The sequence below is a fragment of the Oncorhynchus kisutch genome, linkage group LG17 (genome assembly GCF_002021735.2).
Source record: "Oncorhynchus kisutch isolate 150728-3 linkage group LG17, Okis_V2, whole genome shotgun sequence".
NCBI classification, from domain to species: Eukaryota; Metazoa; Chordata; class Actinopteri; order Salmoniformes; family Salmonidae; genus Oncorhynchus; species Oncorhynchus kisutch.
In genome coordinates, this window is record NC_034190.2 from 27,534,773 (window position 1) to 27,551,718 (window position 16,946).

General features: G+C 42.4%; 1 protein-coding gene across 1 annotated transcript in view; it reads left to right on the plus strand.

The window, feature by feature from the left end:
- Positions 1-16,946, plus strand: part of LOC109907402 (collagen alpha-1(XXII) chain-like) — a 74,831-nt gene that overhangs the window by 43,107 nt on the left and 14,778 nt on the right. The window contains exons 23-41 of the mRNA XM_031793484.1: positions 41-94; positions 259-312; positions 6,721-6,774; positions 9,006-9,059; positions 9,208-9,261; positions 9,394-9,447; positions 9,735-9,788; positions 10,240-10,284; positions 10,393-10,455; positions 10,582-10,635; positions 11,030-11,071; positions 11,517-11,549; positions 12,465-12,518; positions 13,328-13,381; positions 15,046-15,099; positions 15,188-15,241; positions 15,387-15,440; positions 15,640-15,744; positions 16,533-16,577. Of these exons, the coding sequence (XP_031649344.1) occupies positions 41-94; positions 259-312; positions 6,721-6,774; positions 9,006-9,059; positions 9,208-9,261; positions 9,394-9,447; positions 9,735-9,788; positions 10,240-10,284; positions 10,393-10,455; positions 10,582-10,635; positions 11,030-11,071; positions 11,517-11,549; positions 12,465-12,518; positions 13,328-13,381; positions 15,046-15,099; positions 15,188-15,241; positions 15,387-15,440; positions 15,640-15,744; positions 16,533-16,577 (1,035 nt within the window). The remainder of the gene's footprint in view (positions 1-40; positions 95-258; positions 313-6,720; positions 6,775-9,005; positions 9,060-9,207; positions 9,262-9,393; positions 9,448-9,734; positions 9,789-10,239; positions 10,285-10,392; positions 10,456-10,581; positions 10,636-11,029; positions 11,072-11,516; positions 11,550-12,464; positions 12,519-13,327; positions 13,382-15,045; positions 15,100-15,187; positions 15,242-15,386; positions 15,441-15,639; positions 15,745-16,532; positions 16,578-16,946) is intronic.

Here is a 16,946-nt window from a genome sequence, read left to right on the forward strand (position 1 = left end):
ACCGACTCCGTTATGTCTTGTTGTCCGTTCTATGTTCCAGGGACCGCCAGGACCTCGTGGCCCTCCAGGACCTGATGGTCCCCCTGGACCCCCTGTAAGGAACCACAATTTATTACTTCCTCTGTAGACCCCACATTCATATTTGACCCAATTACATGTCTCTGTATAGATAACAGATACATGCAAAAAGGCCCAGTAGCTCAGTAGTTTTACCAGTCAGAGCTGAAGAAAAAAAATGACAAGTGCTTTTCCCCCCAGGGTGCAACTGGTCAACTTGGTTTACCTGGCGAACCTGGAGAGTTTGGCCAAAGGGTAAGAATCTTATATTTGTTATAGGATTTACAGTACATGCCTTTGATTACAGTAGTACTGTAGGCCTGAATCTGACTTCACTGGTACTTTAGTCATAAGATGTTTAGGAGTGGCACAAACAGTAGGTTTCTTCCCATACTCACAAAACCACAGTTAACTTTTTCTGTATGGCACTCAAAGGTTTATTGTTTTCTCTCGGTACCAAAGCACTGTAGTCATAGTGACTGGATGTTGACGGTACACAGTCATCTGTATTACAGCAGTACAAAGCCATTGGACTGCTGTTGGATTCCCCCCTCTGTTTTCTACAGGGACAGTTTAGGAAGTCAACTGTCTCACGGAAACAGGGATGAGCTGTTGGACTGCTGTTGGATTCCTCCTCTTGTTTTCTACAGGGACAGTTTAGGAAGTCAACTGTATCACGGAAACAGGGATGGTGCAAAATATTTAAGAACCATAAAATCCATGTTGATATCCTAAAAGTAAATAAAGTTATATTCTATCCTAGGCAAGCAAATCCCCATGATAACATTAAACCATCATTTTCTGTATTGCCGTTGTCGATTTGGTCTTTTTGGCATATATCTCTGGATATATCTAATGGGTTCATGAGCAGCTGGCTACTCTCTTGCCTCCCGTTGTGGTGGAACTGCCTACAGTGCATTCAGAAAGTATTCAGACCCCTTAACTTTTTCCACATTCTGTTACGTTACTATCACATTTGAAGGTAAGACCCAGGGGCAGACAATGTCAAAGTAACAAAAGTTGATTAATTTGAACACAGGCAGGCAAAGGTACAGGATGGCAGACAGGCTCAGGGTCAGGGCAGGCAGAGGTTGGTAATCCAGAGTAGTGGGGCAAAGGTACCGGACGGTAGGCAGGCAGGCTCGGGGTCAGGGTAGGCAGAGGTTGGTAATCCAGAGTAGTGGGGCAAAGGTACCGGACAGCAGGCAGGCTCAGGGCAGAAAACATGAATATAGACAAGACAGGAGCAAGTGGAAAAACGCTAGTAGGTTTGAGGAACAAAACAGACAAACAGAGAACACAGGTATAAATACACAGGGGATAATGGGGAAGATGGGCGACACCTGGAGGGTGGTGGAGACAATCACAAAGACAGGTGAAACAGATCAGGGTGTGACAGTTACAAAGACATCCTAAAATTGATATAATTATTTTTTCTCATCAATTTACACACAATACACCATAACGACAAAGGAAATACAGTTTAAAAAAAATCTTTGTACATTTATTACAAATAAAAAATGGAAATATCACATTTACATAAGTATGTCTGACTTTTTACACAGTACTTTGTTGAAGCACCTTACAGCCCTGAGTCTTCTTGGATATGACGCTACAAGCTTGGCACACCTGCATATGGGGAGTTTCTCCCATTCTTCTCTGCTGATCCTCTCTCGCTGCCCAGCTATCTTTAGGTCTCTCCAGAGATGCTCGTTCAGGTTCAAGTCCAGGTTCTGGCTGGGCCACTCAAGGACATTCAGAGACTTGTCCCGAAGTCACTCCTGCATTGTCTTGGCTGTGTGCTTAGGGTCGTTGTCCTGTTGGAAGGTGAAACTTTGACCCAGTCTGAGCGCTCTGGAGCAGGTTTTCATCAAGGAACTCTTTGTACTTTACTCTGTTCATCTTTCCCTCGATCCTGACTGGTCTCCCAGTCCCTGCTGCTGAAAAACATCCCACCATTCTTCACTGTATGGATGGTGGCAGGTTTCCTCCAGACATGACGCTTGGCATTCAGGCCAAAGAGATCAATCTTGGTTTCATCAGACCAGAGAATCTTGTTTGTTCATGGTCTGAGAGTCTTTAGGTGCCTTTTAACAAACTCCAAGAAGGCTGTCATTAGCCTTTTATTGAGGAGTGGCTTCTGTCTGGCCACTCTACCATAAAGGCCTGATTAGTGGAGTGCTGCAGAGATGGTTGTCCCATCTCCATAGAGGAACTCTAGAGCTCTGTCAGAGTGACCTTCAGGTTCTTGGTCACCTCCCTGACCAAGGCCCTTCTCCCCTGATTGGGTGGCCAGCTCTAGTAAGAGTCTTGGTGGTTCCAAACTTCTTCCATTTAAGAATGATGGAGGCCACTGTGTTCTTGGGGACCTTCAATGCTGCAGACATTTTTTTGGTAGCCTTCCCCAGATCTGTGCCTCGACACAATCCTGTCTCGGAGATCTACGGACAATTTCTTTGACATCATGGCTTGGTTTTTGCTCTGACATGAACCGTCAATTGTGGGACCTTAATTAGACAGGTCTGTGCCTTTCCAAACCATGTCCAACCAATTGAATTTAACACAGGTGGACACCAATCAAGTTGAAGAAAGTCTCATAGGAAAGGGACTACTTATGTAAATAAGGTATTTTTTATATATATATATATATATATATATTTTACATTTGCAAACATTTCTAAAAACCTGTTTTGTCTTTGTCATTATGGGGTATTGTGTGTTGATTGATGAGAGATAAAACATTGTTCAATCCATTTTAGAATAAGGCTGTAACATAACAAAACGTGGAAAAATTCAAGGGGTCTGAGTACTTTCTGACGGTACTGTATATACTCCTGTACCTTCAATATTTGAAACCTTTCAACAGTCACATTCCCCTACTGTATTTACATTCTAGTCATTTAGCAGACTATTATCAGATCGACTTACAACGAGTAGTAGATCCACCGCCTCAGACCTGTCAACACACTACAGCAGGATGAAACGGAGACAGGAAGCCTTGCTCTGATAGCAGTGACTACCCTGCAAGCTGGGAACAATCCCAGGATGTTAGCAAACATTCCTATTAAGGTCTAGTTAGGGTTTTATCTAACATTACGATGGTAACATCCCCCAGAAAATATAATTCTGTTTTTCCAGAAAGTGTTTAAAATGAAATATCCTTGGAATGTTCTCATAACGTTCACTAAAATGTTGTCCACAACATCTGTATCAACCACCACAGATCATTCCTTTAAGGTTCTTATTACCAGGTAAAGTAATAACAAAATGTGTTCTGGGAACGTTCTTCCAACATCAGGCAAATGGACAGATTCTGTCTTATTAGAACTTTTAGGGCAACCTAATAAATGTTCTGGGAACGTTCACAGAACCAACTTTGGTTTGGTGGGTAATCTGACTGAGCCAGACCTCCTGCAGGGAGCAGGAGGATGTTACGTCAGCTGGAGTTGATTTATTTCTATGAGTTTATAATATAAACTACAACGTGTCAGCATATGAAACAGCCGTTTACACCAGTTTTTATTCGTTTTTCTTCCACTCCCCAATTTACTTAAAACTCTATTTCTTTATTTCTCCATGGGCTTCACCTGAGTACCGATAGAAAACATCTCATTCCATCAACTGTGTACTAACTTTGACAAAAGGAGCTCTATCGGTCACTGTATGTGTGGAGGAATACCCTCGCCATAGGACTTTGATGGTTACACATTTATAAAATTACATGACCGGTTTCTCATATGAACGTGGTGATGACACTGTATTTCTTATGAAGGCATCACCGTACCTCCGTAGTATTTACATTTGTTTCTGTTATTTAGCAGACGCACAATTATCCAGGGTGACTTTTTTGTATTTTTGTCAAATTTATTTCACCTTTATTTAACCAGGTAGGCTAGTTGAGAACAAGTTCTAATTTACAACTGCGACCTGGACAAGATAAAGCAAAGCAGTGCGACACAGACAACAACACAGAGATACGCATGGGATTAACAAACGTACAGTCAGTAACACAATAGAAAAATCTGTATACAGTGTGTGCGAATGAAGTAAGGAGGTAAGGCAATAAATAGGCCAATAGTGGCGAGGTAATTACAATTTAGCAATTTACACTGGAGTGATGTATGTGCAGATGAGGATGTGCAAGTAGAAATACTGGTGTGCAAAAGGGCAGAAAAACAAAAACAAATATGGGCTATTTAAAGATGGGCTGTGTACAGCTGCAGCGATCGGTAAACTGCGCTGACAGCTGACGCTTCAAGTTAGTGAGGGGGATATAAGTCTCCAACTTCAGTGATTTTTGCAATTCGTTCCAGTCTTTGGCAGCAGAGGACTGGAAGGAGAGGCGGCAGAAGAAGGTGTTGGCTTTGGGAATGACCAGTGAAATATACCTGCTGGAGCTCGTGCTACGGGTGGTTGTTGCTATGGTGACCAGTGAGCTGAGATAAGGCGGGGCTTTACCTAGCAAAGACTTATAGATGACTTATAGATAGACAATGACATCGCCGAAGTCAAGGATCGGTATGATAGTCCGTTTTCCGAAGGTATGTTTGGCAGCATGAGTGAAGGATGCTTTGTTGCGAAAAAGGAAGCTGATTCTAGATTTAACTTTGGATTGGAGATGCTTAATTTGAGTTTGGAAGGAGAGTTTACAGTCTAGCCAGACACCTAGGTATTTATAGTTGTCCACATATTCTAAGTCAGAACCGTCCAGAGTAGTGATACTAGTCGGGCAGGCAGGTGAGGGCAGCGATCGGTTGAAGAGCATGCATTTAGTTTTTACTATCATTTAAGAGCAGTTGGAGGCCACGGAAGGAGTGCTTTTATGGCGTTGAAGCTTGTTTGGAGGTTTGTTAACACAGTGTCCATGAAGGAACAGATGTATACAGAATGGTGTTGTCTGCGTAGAGGTGGATCAAAGAATCACCCGCAGCAAGAGCGACATCATTGAAATATACAGAGAAAAGAGTCGGCCCGAGAATTGACCCCTGTGACACCCCCATAGAGACTGCCAGAGGTCCGGACAACAGGCCCTCCGATTTGACACACTGAAATCTATCTGAGAAGTAGTTAGTGAACCAGGCGAGGCAGTCATTAGAGAAACCAAGGCTGTCGAGTCTGCCGATAAGAATATGGTGATTGACAGAGTCGGAAGCCTTACAGACTTACAGAAGTAATTAGTGCTAAATGCCTTTCTCAATCAAATAAAAATAAAATCAAATGTATTTATTTATATAGCCCTTCATACATCAGCTGATATCTCAAAGTGCTGTACAGAAACCCAGCCGAAAACCCCAAACAGCAAGCAATGCAGGTGTAGAAGCACGGTGGCTAGGAAAAACTCCCTAGAAAGGCCAAAACCTAGGAAGAAACCTAGAGAGAAACCAGGCTATGAGGGGTGGCCAGTCCTCTTTTGGCTGTGCCGGGTGGAGATTATAACAGAACATGGCCAAGATGTTCAAATGTTCATAAATGACCAGCATGGTCAAATAACAATAATCACAGGCAGAACAGTTGAAACTGGAGCAGCAGCACGGCCAGTTGGACTGGGGACAGCAAGGAGTCATCATGCCAGGTAGTCCTGAGGCCTAAGGCTCAGGTCCTCCGAGAGAGAGAAAGAAAGAGAGAATTAGAGAGAGCATACTTAAATTCACACAGGAGACCGGATAAGACAGGAGAAGTACTCCAGATATAACAAACTGACCCTAGCCCCCCGACACATAAACTACTGCAGCATAAATACTGGAGGCTGAGACAGGATGGGTAATTTTTTCACCTGGTGGAGTCAAACCAGGGACCGTTTAGATATTAACCAGACTCTCGTAACTGTTAGGATACCTATCTACTTTGTCCTCCTTACTACCTCTACCAGAGCGCTAAGTCTAACCTGTTCACCGTGGGCTATTCAGAGTGGATCCCCTGGCCTAGTCTACTCTCTTCTGTTCTGAGCAACACAACAGCTGGTTACAGCTTGGTCTATTTTCCCTTTGACCTTTTGGGCTGTTCTGTCATGGCTTGAAGCACTTAACTGTTCCTCAGTGTGTTTTTACTGTTGCTGAGACCTTCACTTTGGTGGGATGGGGGCTGGCCCAGAGCCATTGACAATTTCAATGACAAGGGATATAATAGTTTCTGGGATGTAGTGTTAACTGAAGTTTAACTTTTCATACGGTGCTTGAGGTGTGTGTGTGTGTGTTTATTGAGGATGTGAAGTCACTGAGGGATTTCTGCTGTGATAATGGTGCTGTCATGGCCAACAGGGCCAGTCACATGGTTGATCATCTGTGTAGTGGACCTTCCCTGGCTCCTCATACGCTTCACAGTCCACACCGCAGCCATCATCAGTCAGCTGTTTCCCTGACAAGCCTCAAATAATTGTCCACCAGCCCATACTTTACATTAACAGTATCAGTCACAGTAGAGGGCCGTCTCACGTTAAACATGACGCAGTATCTTACAGAATCCTGCAGGGGGCAGTATATCACAGTCCATTCAATGAGAGAGAGAGTCGGATTCAAGTACAGGAGTTGCCAAAGCAGCAGAGGTTTTAAAGGGTTCATTTTACTAAGTGAATAAACATGTTTTCCAGCACAGGTTTATTTTCTCCCAACGTTATGTTTTTTTTTGTTGATGTATGATGGTTGATTTTGTGTCTTCCTTTTTCAGGGCAAGAAAGGTGAAAGTGGATTACCTGGTGTTGACGGGCTACCCGGACCACCTGTAAGAATACCAGTTTATGTCTATGTGCTATCCATGGCAGGCACTCTTTATTGTGTCCTACAGTATCAGATCATTTACAGATATATTCCATGACATAAACATCTGTTGGAACATGAAGCCTATGTGTAACAGTATGATTCCCTGCATCATAATCAAATCAAATCACAGTTTATTTGTCACGCGCGCCGAATACAACAGGTGTAGACCTTACAGTGAAATGCTTTCTTACAGGCTCTAACCAATAGTGCAGAAAAGGTATTAGGTGAACAATAAGTAAGTAAAGAAATATAAACAACAGTAAAAAGACAGTGAAAAATAACAGTAGCGAGGCTATATACAGTAGCGTGGCTACATACAGGCACCGGCTAGTCGGGCTGATTGAGGTAGTATGTACATGTAGATATGGTTAAAGTGACTATGCATATATGATGAACAGAGAGTAGCAGTAGCGTAAAAGAGGGGTTGGCCGGTGGTGGGTGGGTGGGACACAATGCAGATCGCCCGGTTAACCAATGTGCGGGAGCACTGGTTGGTTGGGCCAATTGAGGTAGTATGTGCATGAATGTATAGTTAAAGTGACTATGCAAATATGATAAACAGAGAGTAGCAGCGTAAAAGAGGGGTTGGGGGGAGGGGGGGAACACAATGCAAATAGCCATTTGATTACCTGTTCAGGAGTCTTTTGGCTTGGGGGTAAAAACTTTTGAGACTGATTTTTGTCCTAGCGTTGACACTATGGTGACGCTTGTCATGCGGTAGTAGAGTTAACAGTCTATGACTGTGGTGGCTGGGGTCTTTGACAATTTTTAGGGCCTTCCTCTGACACCGCCTGGTGTAGAGGTCCTGGATGGTAGGCAGCTTAGCCCCAGTGATGTATATACCCTCTGTAGTGCCTTGCGGTCGGAGGCCGAGTAATTGCAGTACCAGGCAGTGATGCAACCAGTCATGATCTCGATGTTGCAGCTGTTGAACGCTGAGCTGTAGTCAATGAATAGCATTCTCACATAAGTGTTCCTTTTGTCCAGGTGGGAAAGGGCAGTGTGGAGTGCAATAGAGATTGCATTATCTGTGGATCTGTTTGGGCGGTATGCAAATTTGAGTGGGTCTCGGGTTTCGGAGATAATGGTGTTGATGCGAGTCATTACCAACCTTTCATAAGAACTCTTTTGACACAATGAATGGAGTATGTGTCAGTTATCATCACACCTCTTAAACCTTGGGCTCATTCAATGGCATTTCATTCTTGATGTTAACTACTCACCATGGAATGCGTACCTGACACAACTTCTCTCTCAGTACTAGCGTCACTAAACACTTCCACTGGATGGAAAATACTGTATTCTCGGCCTTTTCAGAACTCATCCACATTGCATAAATTAATTAATATTCAATATCACTCTTAAAAGCAATAATTAGCGCCTTAGGGCCTGGAATTTCTTTAGACAAGGTGACCACCCTACTAGCAGGGGTGGAAAATGTACCGAATTGTCATACTTGAGTAGAAGTAAAGATACCGCAATAGAAAATGACTCAAGTAAAAGTGAATGTCTCACAGTAAAATACTACTTGAGTAAAAGTCTAAAAGTACTTGGTTATAAATATACTTTAAGTATCAAAAGTAAATGTCATTGCTAAAATACAGTTAATTATCACAAGTACAATGATAAAATATTTAAAATTCCTTATATTAAACAAATGGCACAATTTCTTTCTTTTTTTCCCCTTTTTTTGTACAGATAGCCAGGGGCACACTAACACACCAGATCAGAGGCATTAGGGATGACCAGGGATGTTCACTTGATAAGTGTGTGAATTGGAAAATGGTCTTGTCCTGCTTTTGAAATGTAATGAGTATCTTTGGGTGTCAGGGAAAACGTATGGTGTAAAAAGTACATTATTTTCTTTAGGAATGTAGTGAAGTAAAAGTAAAAGTTGTCAAACATAAATAGGTAAGAACAGATACCCCCCCAAAATTACTTAAGTAGTACTTCAAAGTATTTTTTTACATAGTTACTTTACACCACTACAGTACCTACCAGGAATAACTCATCGCCCTACTATTATATTTCCACGACTTGCAGCTGACAGAATATCAGACCAACCTAGAATACAATACAATACTGTACTTTACAATACTCTCCCCTCTAGTGGCTGATGCTGGTACTGTATGTCTTTCCTGTTGGACTGAGGTTGATGACCGTTTTTGTTGATGATGCCGTGTCTCTTTATAGGGTTCCCATGGGCCTCCTGGAGGGCAAGGAAGCCCTGGACAAACTGGACCTCCTGTGAGTTCGGTGCACCGACAATCCATTGAAGGCTGTACAGCAGTTTACTGTCAGCAGTCATCCCAAAAGCTCATCCAAAGCAAATGTAACCCACTCAGAGGAAATGGAAATGATAGATAAAGTAATATGTTCCATTCTCTTTGCTCAGGGTCTACCTGGCGAGATTGGATTTTCAGGGAAACCAGGAGAGGCAGGCAAAGCAGTAAGTTTACAGTATATTTTTTCCACATTTACAGGTTACATGTTTGACATGTTATAATATGATTCACTAAAGTAACATTGAGTTGTCTCAGCACACATGTCCCAGACTTATCCCAATATTTATTGTTGGAAGGGTTTACCTGGAAACGATGGGCTGGACGGACTTCCAGGCAATGACGGAGCCAAGGTCAGTGTAGCATTAGTAGAAGTAGTGATTCATGTTTTATAACCAACTGAAAGTTTCAGGTCTGTATTCCTCACAAAACAGTAAGGAAACATCTAATAACATGTAACATTCCAAAGTTCTAGAGGATGGTATCCTTACCGACACGTTTAGGTTCTCAGAATGTTGTCACATGGTAATGCCATGACCAACCTATTTTCAGCGTTGTGACAACGTTCTGTGTTAGTTAGGATAATATCTGATACAATGCCATAAATGTACTAAGCTGTGTTATTCATTCATCTCCATAGGGGCCTAGAGGAGAGTCTGGATTGGATGGCTTCCCTGGTAAACCTGGTCCTAAGGTACAGTGATACTACTCTTTGTCCAAAATGGCACCCCTTTTCCTATATAGAACACTCCATAGAGCTCTGGTCAAAAGTAGTGAACTACATAGGAATTACAGTCGGGTGCCATTTCAGATGCAACCTCTGTCTGGACACCCAGGCCATATCAATGGTACTTCATAAAAGTAATGCAGCAGACTGAAGTTTATATAGAGTCTATAAAGGTGACTTTTAAAGTATCCCCTTTCACCTAATCTGGAAGGATCATTAAATAGGAGCTGGAGTTGTTGAATAGAAACCATCTGAGATATACCTCTGCGTTTATAGACAATCCTTTTTTCATTGTGCATGGCTCCTTACAGCCCCCCACTTGAATGCAGACGTAGTTAATAGACAGTGTGACAGAAATGTCAATCGTGGTCTGAGGAATCTTATGATCTCATGATGACCGAATGTGTCCCTGCTATAGGGTAAGGAAGGACCACCGGGACCAAGAGGACCTGGAGGAGAGGGGGTGAGTTACTAATACCTGGCTATGACCTTAAATCATTATACTCAACTAAAAGTTCCCATCTCACATGCTCTTCATCTTTCTGTGTGTGTGTGTATGTGTGTCTTACAGGGACAAGTTGGTTTAACTGGACAACCAGGTGTTGTTGGACCAAAAGGAGAGAAAGGAGGACAGGTGAGTTTGATCTCATAAGCACAATTAAAGCTACACTCCTGAATTGTGCATCAGCCCAATGACAGCTTGCATCTAAATATCATTGTGTACTATGCTTCTGTTTGTTTCTTGTGTTTTCTTTTTTAGGGTGACCGGGGACAAGGCGGCTCTCTCGGGCCAAAGGGTGACAAAGGTGACAAGGTAAGACAGAGATACAGTATGAGACATTGATTCACAAAGACTCATGTAAACAGCTAGCTACTGTATGTCACAACATCATCTAAAAGCCATACAGTCTCTTACCTTTATCATTACTAGACAGTCAGTAACAATGAACAAGATTCTTGTTACTGTGTGTTTTGCTTGACGAGTGATTGGATGAGCATGGTTATTAGCTTAAAAGCTATGTTTGCTGCATGAAAGATGTTTGCTGCTTGTATCCGAGAGTGTGTTTGTCACAGAGACTTCCTCTTCACTTTGTCTCACTAAGGACCACCAGGACAAGTGTTTTGTAATGAGTTAATTAACATTCACACACAATGTGTGTGTGTGTGTGTGTGTGTGTGTGTGTGTGTGTGTGTGTGTGTCGCCTCAGGGTGACACGGGACCCAAGGGAACTCCAGGAATACCAGGAAATGTGAGTAAAGTAGAGGGATGTTGATTGGTGCGAATGACCATATTAACCACAGGAGGTTGGTGGCACCTTAATTGGGGAGGACGGGCTCATGGTAATGGCGAAATTGATGGAATGGTATCAAACACATGGTTTCCATGGTTTCCAGGTGTTGGATGCCATTCCATTTGCTCCATTCCGGCCATTATTATGAGCCGTCCTCCCCTCAGCAGCCTCCATTGATATTAATACACTGTAAAATAACTCAGGGAAGGACACAATGTATTGTAGTAAATTCGAACAGTGGAAATTGACATGTTTGTGAACCGAATCATCTTTCTGTCATGCATATATCAAAACAATAAAACATTTGGATCCATGTACAACTAAGCAAACAAAAAACTTCCTGGAAAAATGCATTGCAATTTGAGGATGCTTGCTGGCTAACTTGTCTCTGTTTTTCTCTCAGGTGGCCAATGTTATCCCTGAGCCTGGTGAGCCTGTAAGTACTGTAGAAACCAACAAGATCTCACAGTCTCCCTTCAGTATTCAACGTTTGTCCAGGGGGATAGGGTTAAAACAGAAAAATAAGTGCCCGGCACTGGGACCGAACCCACAATCCTCAGAGCCGGAGCGTGTGCTTTAAGGTGGTGAGCCTACTAGATATAATTGGCTCACGCTCCCTAGTGAATGGTATTGAAGGCATTTCTCAACATCCTGGGTACCTTGCTGGTTAGAAACTGCTCTGTGTTAGACAATTTCTCCAGGCATTTAAATGTAAATTCTCCAGGCATTTAAATGTAAATTCTCCAGGCATTTAAATGTAAATTCTCCAGGCATTTTTTTAAATGTTTAATTTTACCCCCTTTTCTCCCCAATTTCGTGATATCCAATTGTTAGTAGTTACTATCTTGTCTCATCGCTACAACTCCTGTACGGGCTCGGGAGAGGCGTCCTCCGAAACACAACCCAACCAACCCGCACTGCTTCTTAACACAGCGCGCATCCAACCCGGAAGACATCCGCACCAATGTGTCGGAGGAAACACCGTGCACCTGGTGCACCTGGTGTGCACTGCGCCCAGCCCACCACAGGAGTCGCTAGTGCACGATGAGACAAGGATATCCCTACCGGCCTAACCCGTACAACTCTCGGCCAATTGTGCGTCGCCCCATGGACCTCCCAGGCGCGGCCAGCTGCATTAGAGCCTGGGCGCAAACCCAGAGTCTCTGGTGGCACAGCTAGCGCTGCGATGCAGTGCCCTAGACCACTGCGCCACCCGGGAGGTCCTCAACACATTTTTTTATGTAGGCTTTAGTTGATTGTCGCCAGTCCTAGAAACTGTACACAACACGTATTACTATACAGAAATATTACACAACCTGGATGTGCATTTATCCTGTTTCTTTCTCCCCAGGGAACACCTGGAGAGAGAGGAGAAAAGGGAGAGCAGGGGAATCCAGGAGATATTGTGAGTTCAGAATAGAAGGAGCCTTCTACAGTTCCAATGGAGTAACATTAGGCTGCATTTGGGGAAAATCAGCAGTGCTCCAAACTCTCCACTGGATGCCAAAAGAGATGCGAGTTGATGAAAGTGTCCCCTTTATTTGGTAGAGTCAGATGGACATCAACTATGCTGCAGTTCAGTGGTGGAAAAAGTACTTAACTGTCATACTTGAGTAAAAGTAAAGATACCTTAATGGAAAAGGACTCAAGTAAAAGTGAAAGTCACCCAGTAAAATACTACCTGAGTAAAAGTCTAAAAGTTCTGGTTTAAAATGTACTGATGCACAGTGGTGGAAAAAGTATTCAATTGTCATAAGTCAAAGTATATTCTATGCCTCAAATTCCCACACTTAGACATAATTTACAAACGCAGTATTTGTATTTAGTGAGTCCACCAGATCTGAGGCAGATCAGATGAACAATGAGTTATATTGATAGGTGAGTGTATTGGACCATAATGCTGTCCTGTCTGAGCACTCAAATTAGGACTTTTTGGTGTCAGGGAAAATGTATTGGAGGAAAAAGTACATATTTTCATGAGGAATGTGGTGAAGTAAAAGTACAAATATTAACAGTAATGTACAGATACCTCCCAGAACGACTTAAGTATTTTCATTTAAGTACTTTACACCACCCCTGCAGTTACAGTGTTCCACCACTAGGATGGACACTGTTTGCTTTGAAAGGAATCATATGGCATTGCAAAATACGGAATCATTTGTTTGAAGTTGAACATCATTCTGGGGATGTTGCTAACCTGCGTGTTGTGTGAAGGGTCAACGAGGAGTGCCTGGTGAACAAGGCTTTGCGGGACTGCCCGGACCACAGGTAAGGACTTCTGTCAATCAAATGTTATTTATATTTGGACACTCATCTATTCACAACCGATGTAGAGACAATAACATAAGGGCCCTTTAAAATACATCATTTTTTGGGGCCTAACACCATTTTGTACAACGCTTAAAGAATGACTGCTTTTAAAAAGCACAGAATCCCTTTGAAACGGACAATGTGGCCTCAATAGCAGTCAGAAAAAGTTCTTTGCTTTTGACTACAAAGTGCAAATAGGATACTTTTGGTCATAAAGTCAGTCTCGTCTAAGACAAAGTTTTGAACATCCATGTGTCACAAAGGGTAAATTAAGGTCTTGTGGTGAACAGCTGCGGTGATTGCTCTTTATCCAATAGCATAGACATTGAGACAGACACGTCACCATTTCTTTACTTGAGAAATACTGCATTAAACTCCTTAGTTAGATGTAAAATTGCGCAACTAAAACATCCTTGCCAAAAACATCAAAATCAATGACATATTTCTTGAGTTATCTTAGATTCATTCTTGGGATTTTGAGGAAGTGAAATAGACTTCTGCATCTACAGAGTCTCATAGGGGACAAACTTCATTAATTGGTCAGGAAACACTCCTTTAAGACTGAAATCTAATTTTTCTAATGAGCAACAGAAAAACACACATGGCAATCAATATGTTAAGTTGCTTTTTAAACCACATCAGGAGGCCATCTTTGAGGTCAGGGAAAAATTCTAAGACATTTTAGTGACCCTTTAATTCAAGTGCACGCCTAGCAAGAGGCTGTTGTTTAGATGTGTTTTTGTAGCGCTCATGTAGAGTTTGCAAATACCCTGAATTGATGCAAATAATAATGATAGCATTTTGCCAGGTAAGCACAGCCTACTTTGTAGTTAACGTTTAATTGAGAAGACGGTTTTCCTTGGCATCATCGCTAACGGCTAGACTTAAGCAATAAGGCCCGAGGAGGTGTAGTGTACGACTAATATACCACAGCTAAGCGCTGTTCTTAGGCATGACGCAACGCAGTATATATCCAGGCTGTATCACATCTGGCTGTGATTGGGAGTCCCATAGGGCGGCGCACAATTGGCCCAGCATCGTCCGTGTATGTCTGGGGTAGGCCGTCATTGTAAATAAGAATTTGTTCTTAACTGACTTGCCTAGTTAAATAAAGGTTCAATTTTATATAATGTAAAACATATATATTGGCCATATATCACAAACCCATAGAAGCCTTATTGCTATTATAACCAACGAAATTAGAGCAGTAAAATTAAAGGTTTTGTCATACCCGTGGTATACGGTCTGATATACCACGGCTTTCACCCAATCAGAATTCAGGGCTCAAACCACCCAGTTTATAGAAAGTGGTAGACACTGCATGCACACAGACAGGGGCATTCTGGTCTTCAGACAGTTGCAGGAAATACGAATCGCTGATATATTCTGTTCATGTCTAATGAGAAACTTAGACAAATTAATACATTTTCAACATATTTAGTTGATTCGCTATGAGCTCAATCATTGTTTTTATATTGTCGAAATTCATCACGGATTGTATAAGGACTTACATAAGGTGTCCTCCATTGGAAAATAGAAATCAAACCTCGACATAATTTGACATATTATACTGAATGATTTCCGCTTCCTTCATGCCCTGTTGGTTATCCCCTTCAATTCAGGGACCTAAAGGTGACATTGGCCCTAAAGGGGAGACTGGGAGACAAGGAGAGCCTGTAAGTTCTGGGTCCTTACTGCTGCATATTTGTCTGATAATACTATTACATATAGACAGTTGTGAATGAAGCCTCGTTTCTATTCCAGGGTCCTCCAGGATTGCAGGGTACACAGGGTACCCGTGGACTGCCTGGCAATGTGGTAGGTTCATTTTGTGAAAATGACAGCCCAAAAATATTTTAAAGATATGGAATTTGTGTGTTGGTGCTCGAGGACATCCCTAATGCTTTAAACTAACCTTTGACCTAACGTGTGCCCTGAACTTCTCTCTCTGTCTATGACACAGGGCATCCCTGGAACCCTTGGACCACCTGGAATAGCTGGACAGAGAGGAGAGAGGGTCAGTAACCGTATCACTGCTTTGCTATATGGTATAATGCTATATATGATCTCAAATGTGTTGTTCTAGGGACATCATATTGTAACCCGTAACTCGTGTGTCCTAGGGACCTTCTATTGTAACTCGTGCTGTGTGAATGACTAAGCTATGCTATGCAACACTATGCTATGCTCATCTCCCTGTGTGTGGTGTGTTCCAGGGAGAGATGGGGAAGGAGGGTCGTGGTGGCCCCCCAGGCCCTCCTGGAGATACAGGCATACAAGGACCCCCTGGCCTACCAGGGAAGGGCAAAGACGGACAGAACGTAAGACACAGAAACATCACTGTATAAGACGTTCAAACCTCATTGTTACGTTCAAACCTCAAGTTTTTCCTGTCTGTGTGACCACAAAAACCAAGGTCAAGAGTTTTGCATGGTCTTGTGGAAAAGGCAGGAAAACGTCCTGACTACAGAATTAACACACATCAAACTTGTTATCCAGACTCTAAGAAATATGAACCAGAGTTTGTTGGCACATATCCACTCAGGAAATTAAGATCTCAGGCTCTGGGGTTTCAAATTAAAAGCCATTCACATCCTGTACGAGTATTGGCTGCACATGTACATAAATCAACATGCATTTAAGTACAACCATACTGCAGTATGACTGCTTATGTTAGTGCGGTACAACCTGCATTATACAGTTATGCCAACGGTTTGACCTGGAACCTTTTTACTCATTTTCTACACCACAAACATATGGTGATAACGCTGAGAAAGCAAACAGAACATACACCATTTCTGCTTTATCACGTTCAACTAATGAAGGAACCCAGCAGGACATGTGCTGTGTGTGTGTGTGTGTCCACTTTACTACTGTCAGCTGCTGCTCTATAACACATAACACATAGCCCTCATGCACACACCAGTACAGTACACTATTTGCACAAATACATAGTGATTATTCTCCTATGTGTTACATTGGTTTCTATTACCATAGTCTAGGGAACTGTAGGACCATGTCTTTTATCCTATAAGACTTTAAATGCCAAGTGTTTGATTTGACCAGACAGCGGGCTCATAATAGTGTTATGTGTGATATTATACTACAGGGTGATCCTGGACAGCAGGGAATTGAAGGACAGCCTGGCCAGAAGGTAATGTAATTTTAAAGTTGGGTTGGGGTAGAAGGGAGGGAGGGGTAGAGAGAAACATTAGTGCCTTGAAGCCTTGAGTGATTCTGGTGACAAAAAGGTTTTCTTTTTCTCTAGCTTAGGAAGAAAACAATCCATTTTGGTTGGACAAAAGCAATTTTCTTTGACCACCATACCGTGACTGACACACTGATTTAATAACAATGTTTTTGGGAGCAGGAGATTAGTGGGGTGGGGGGATAGAGAGAGTAATTAATTGAGGATAGTGCAAGGCCTTGCATGCACATTCTGTTGATTACATCTCTGTAGTTGTTAAACCATCCTCCATGGTCACCTTTACAACCACCACACTGAATACTAAAACTTCAGATT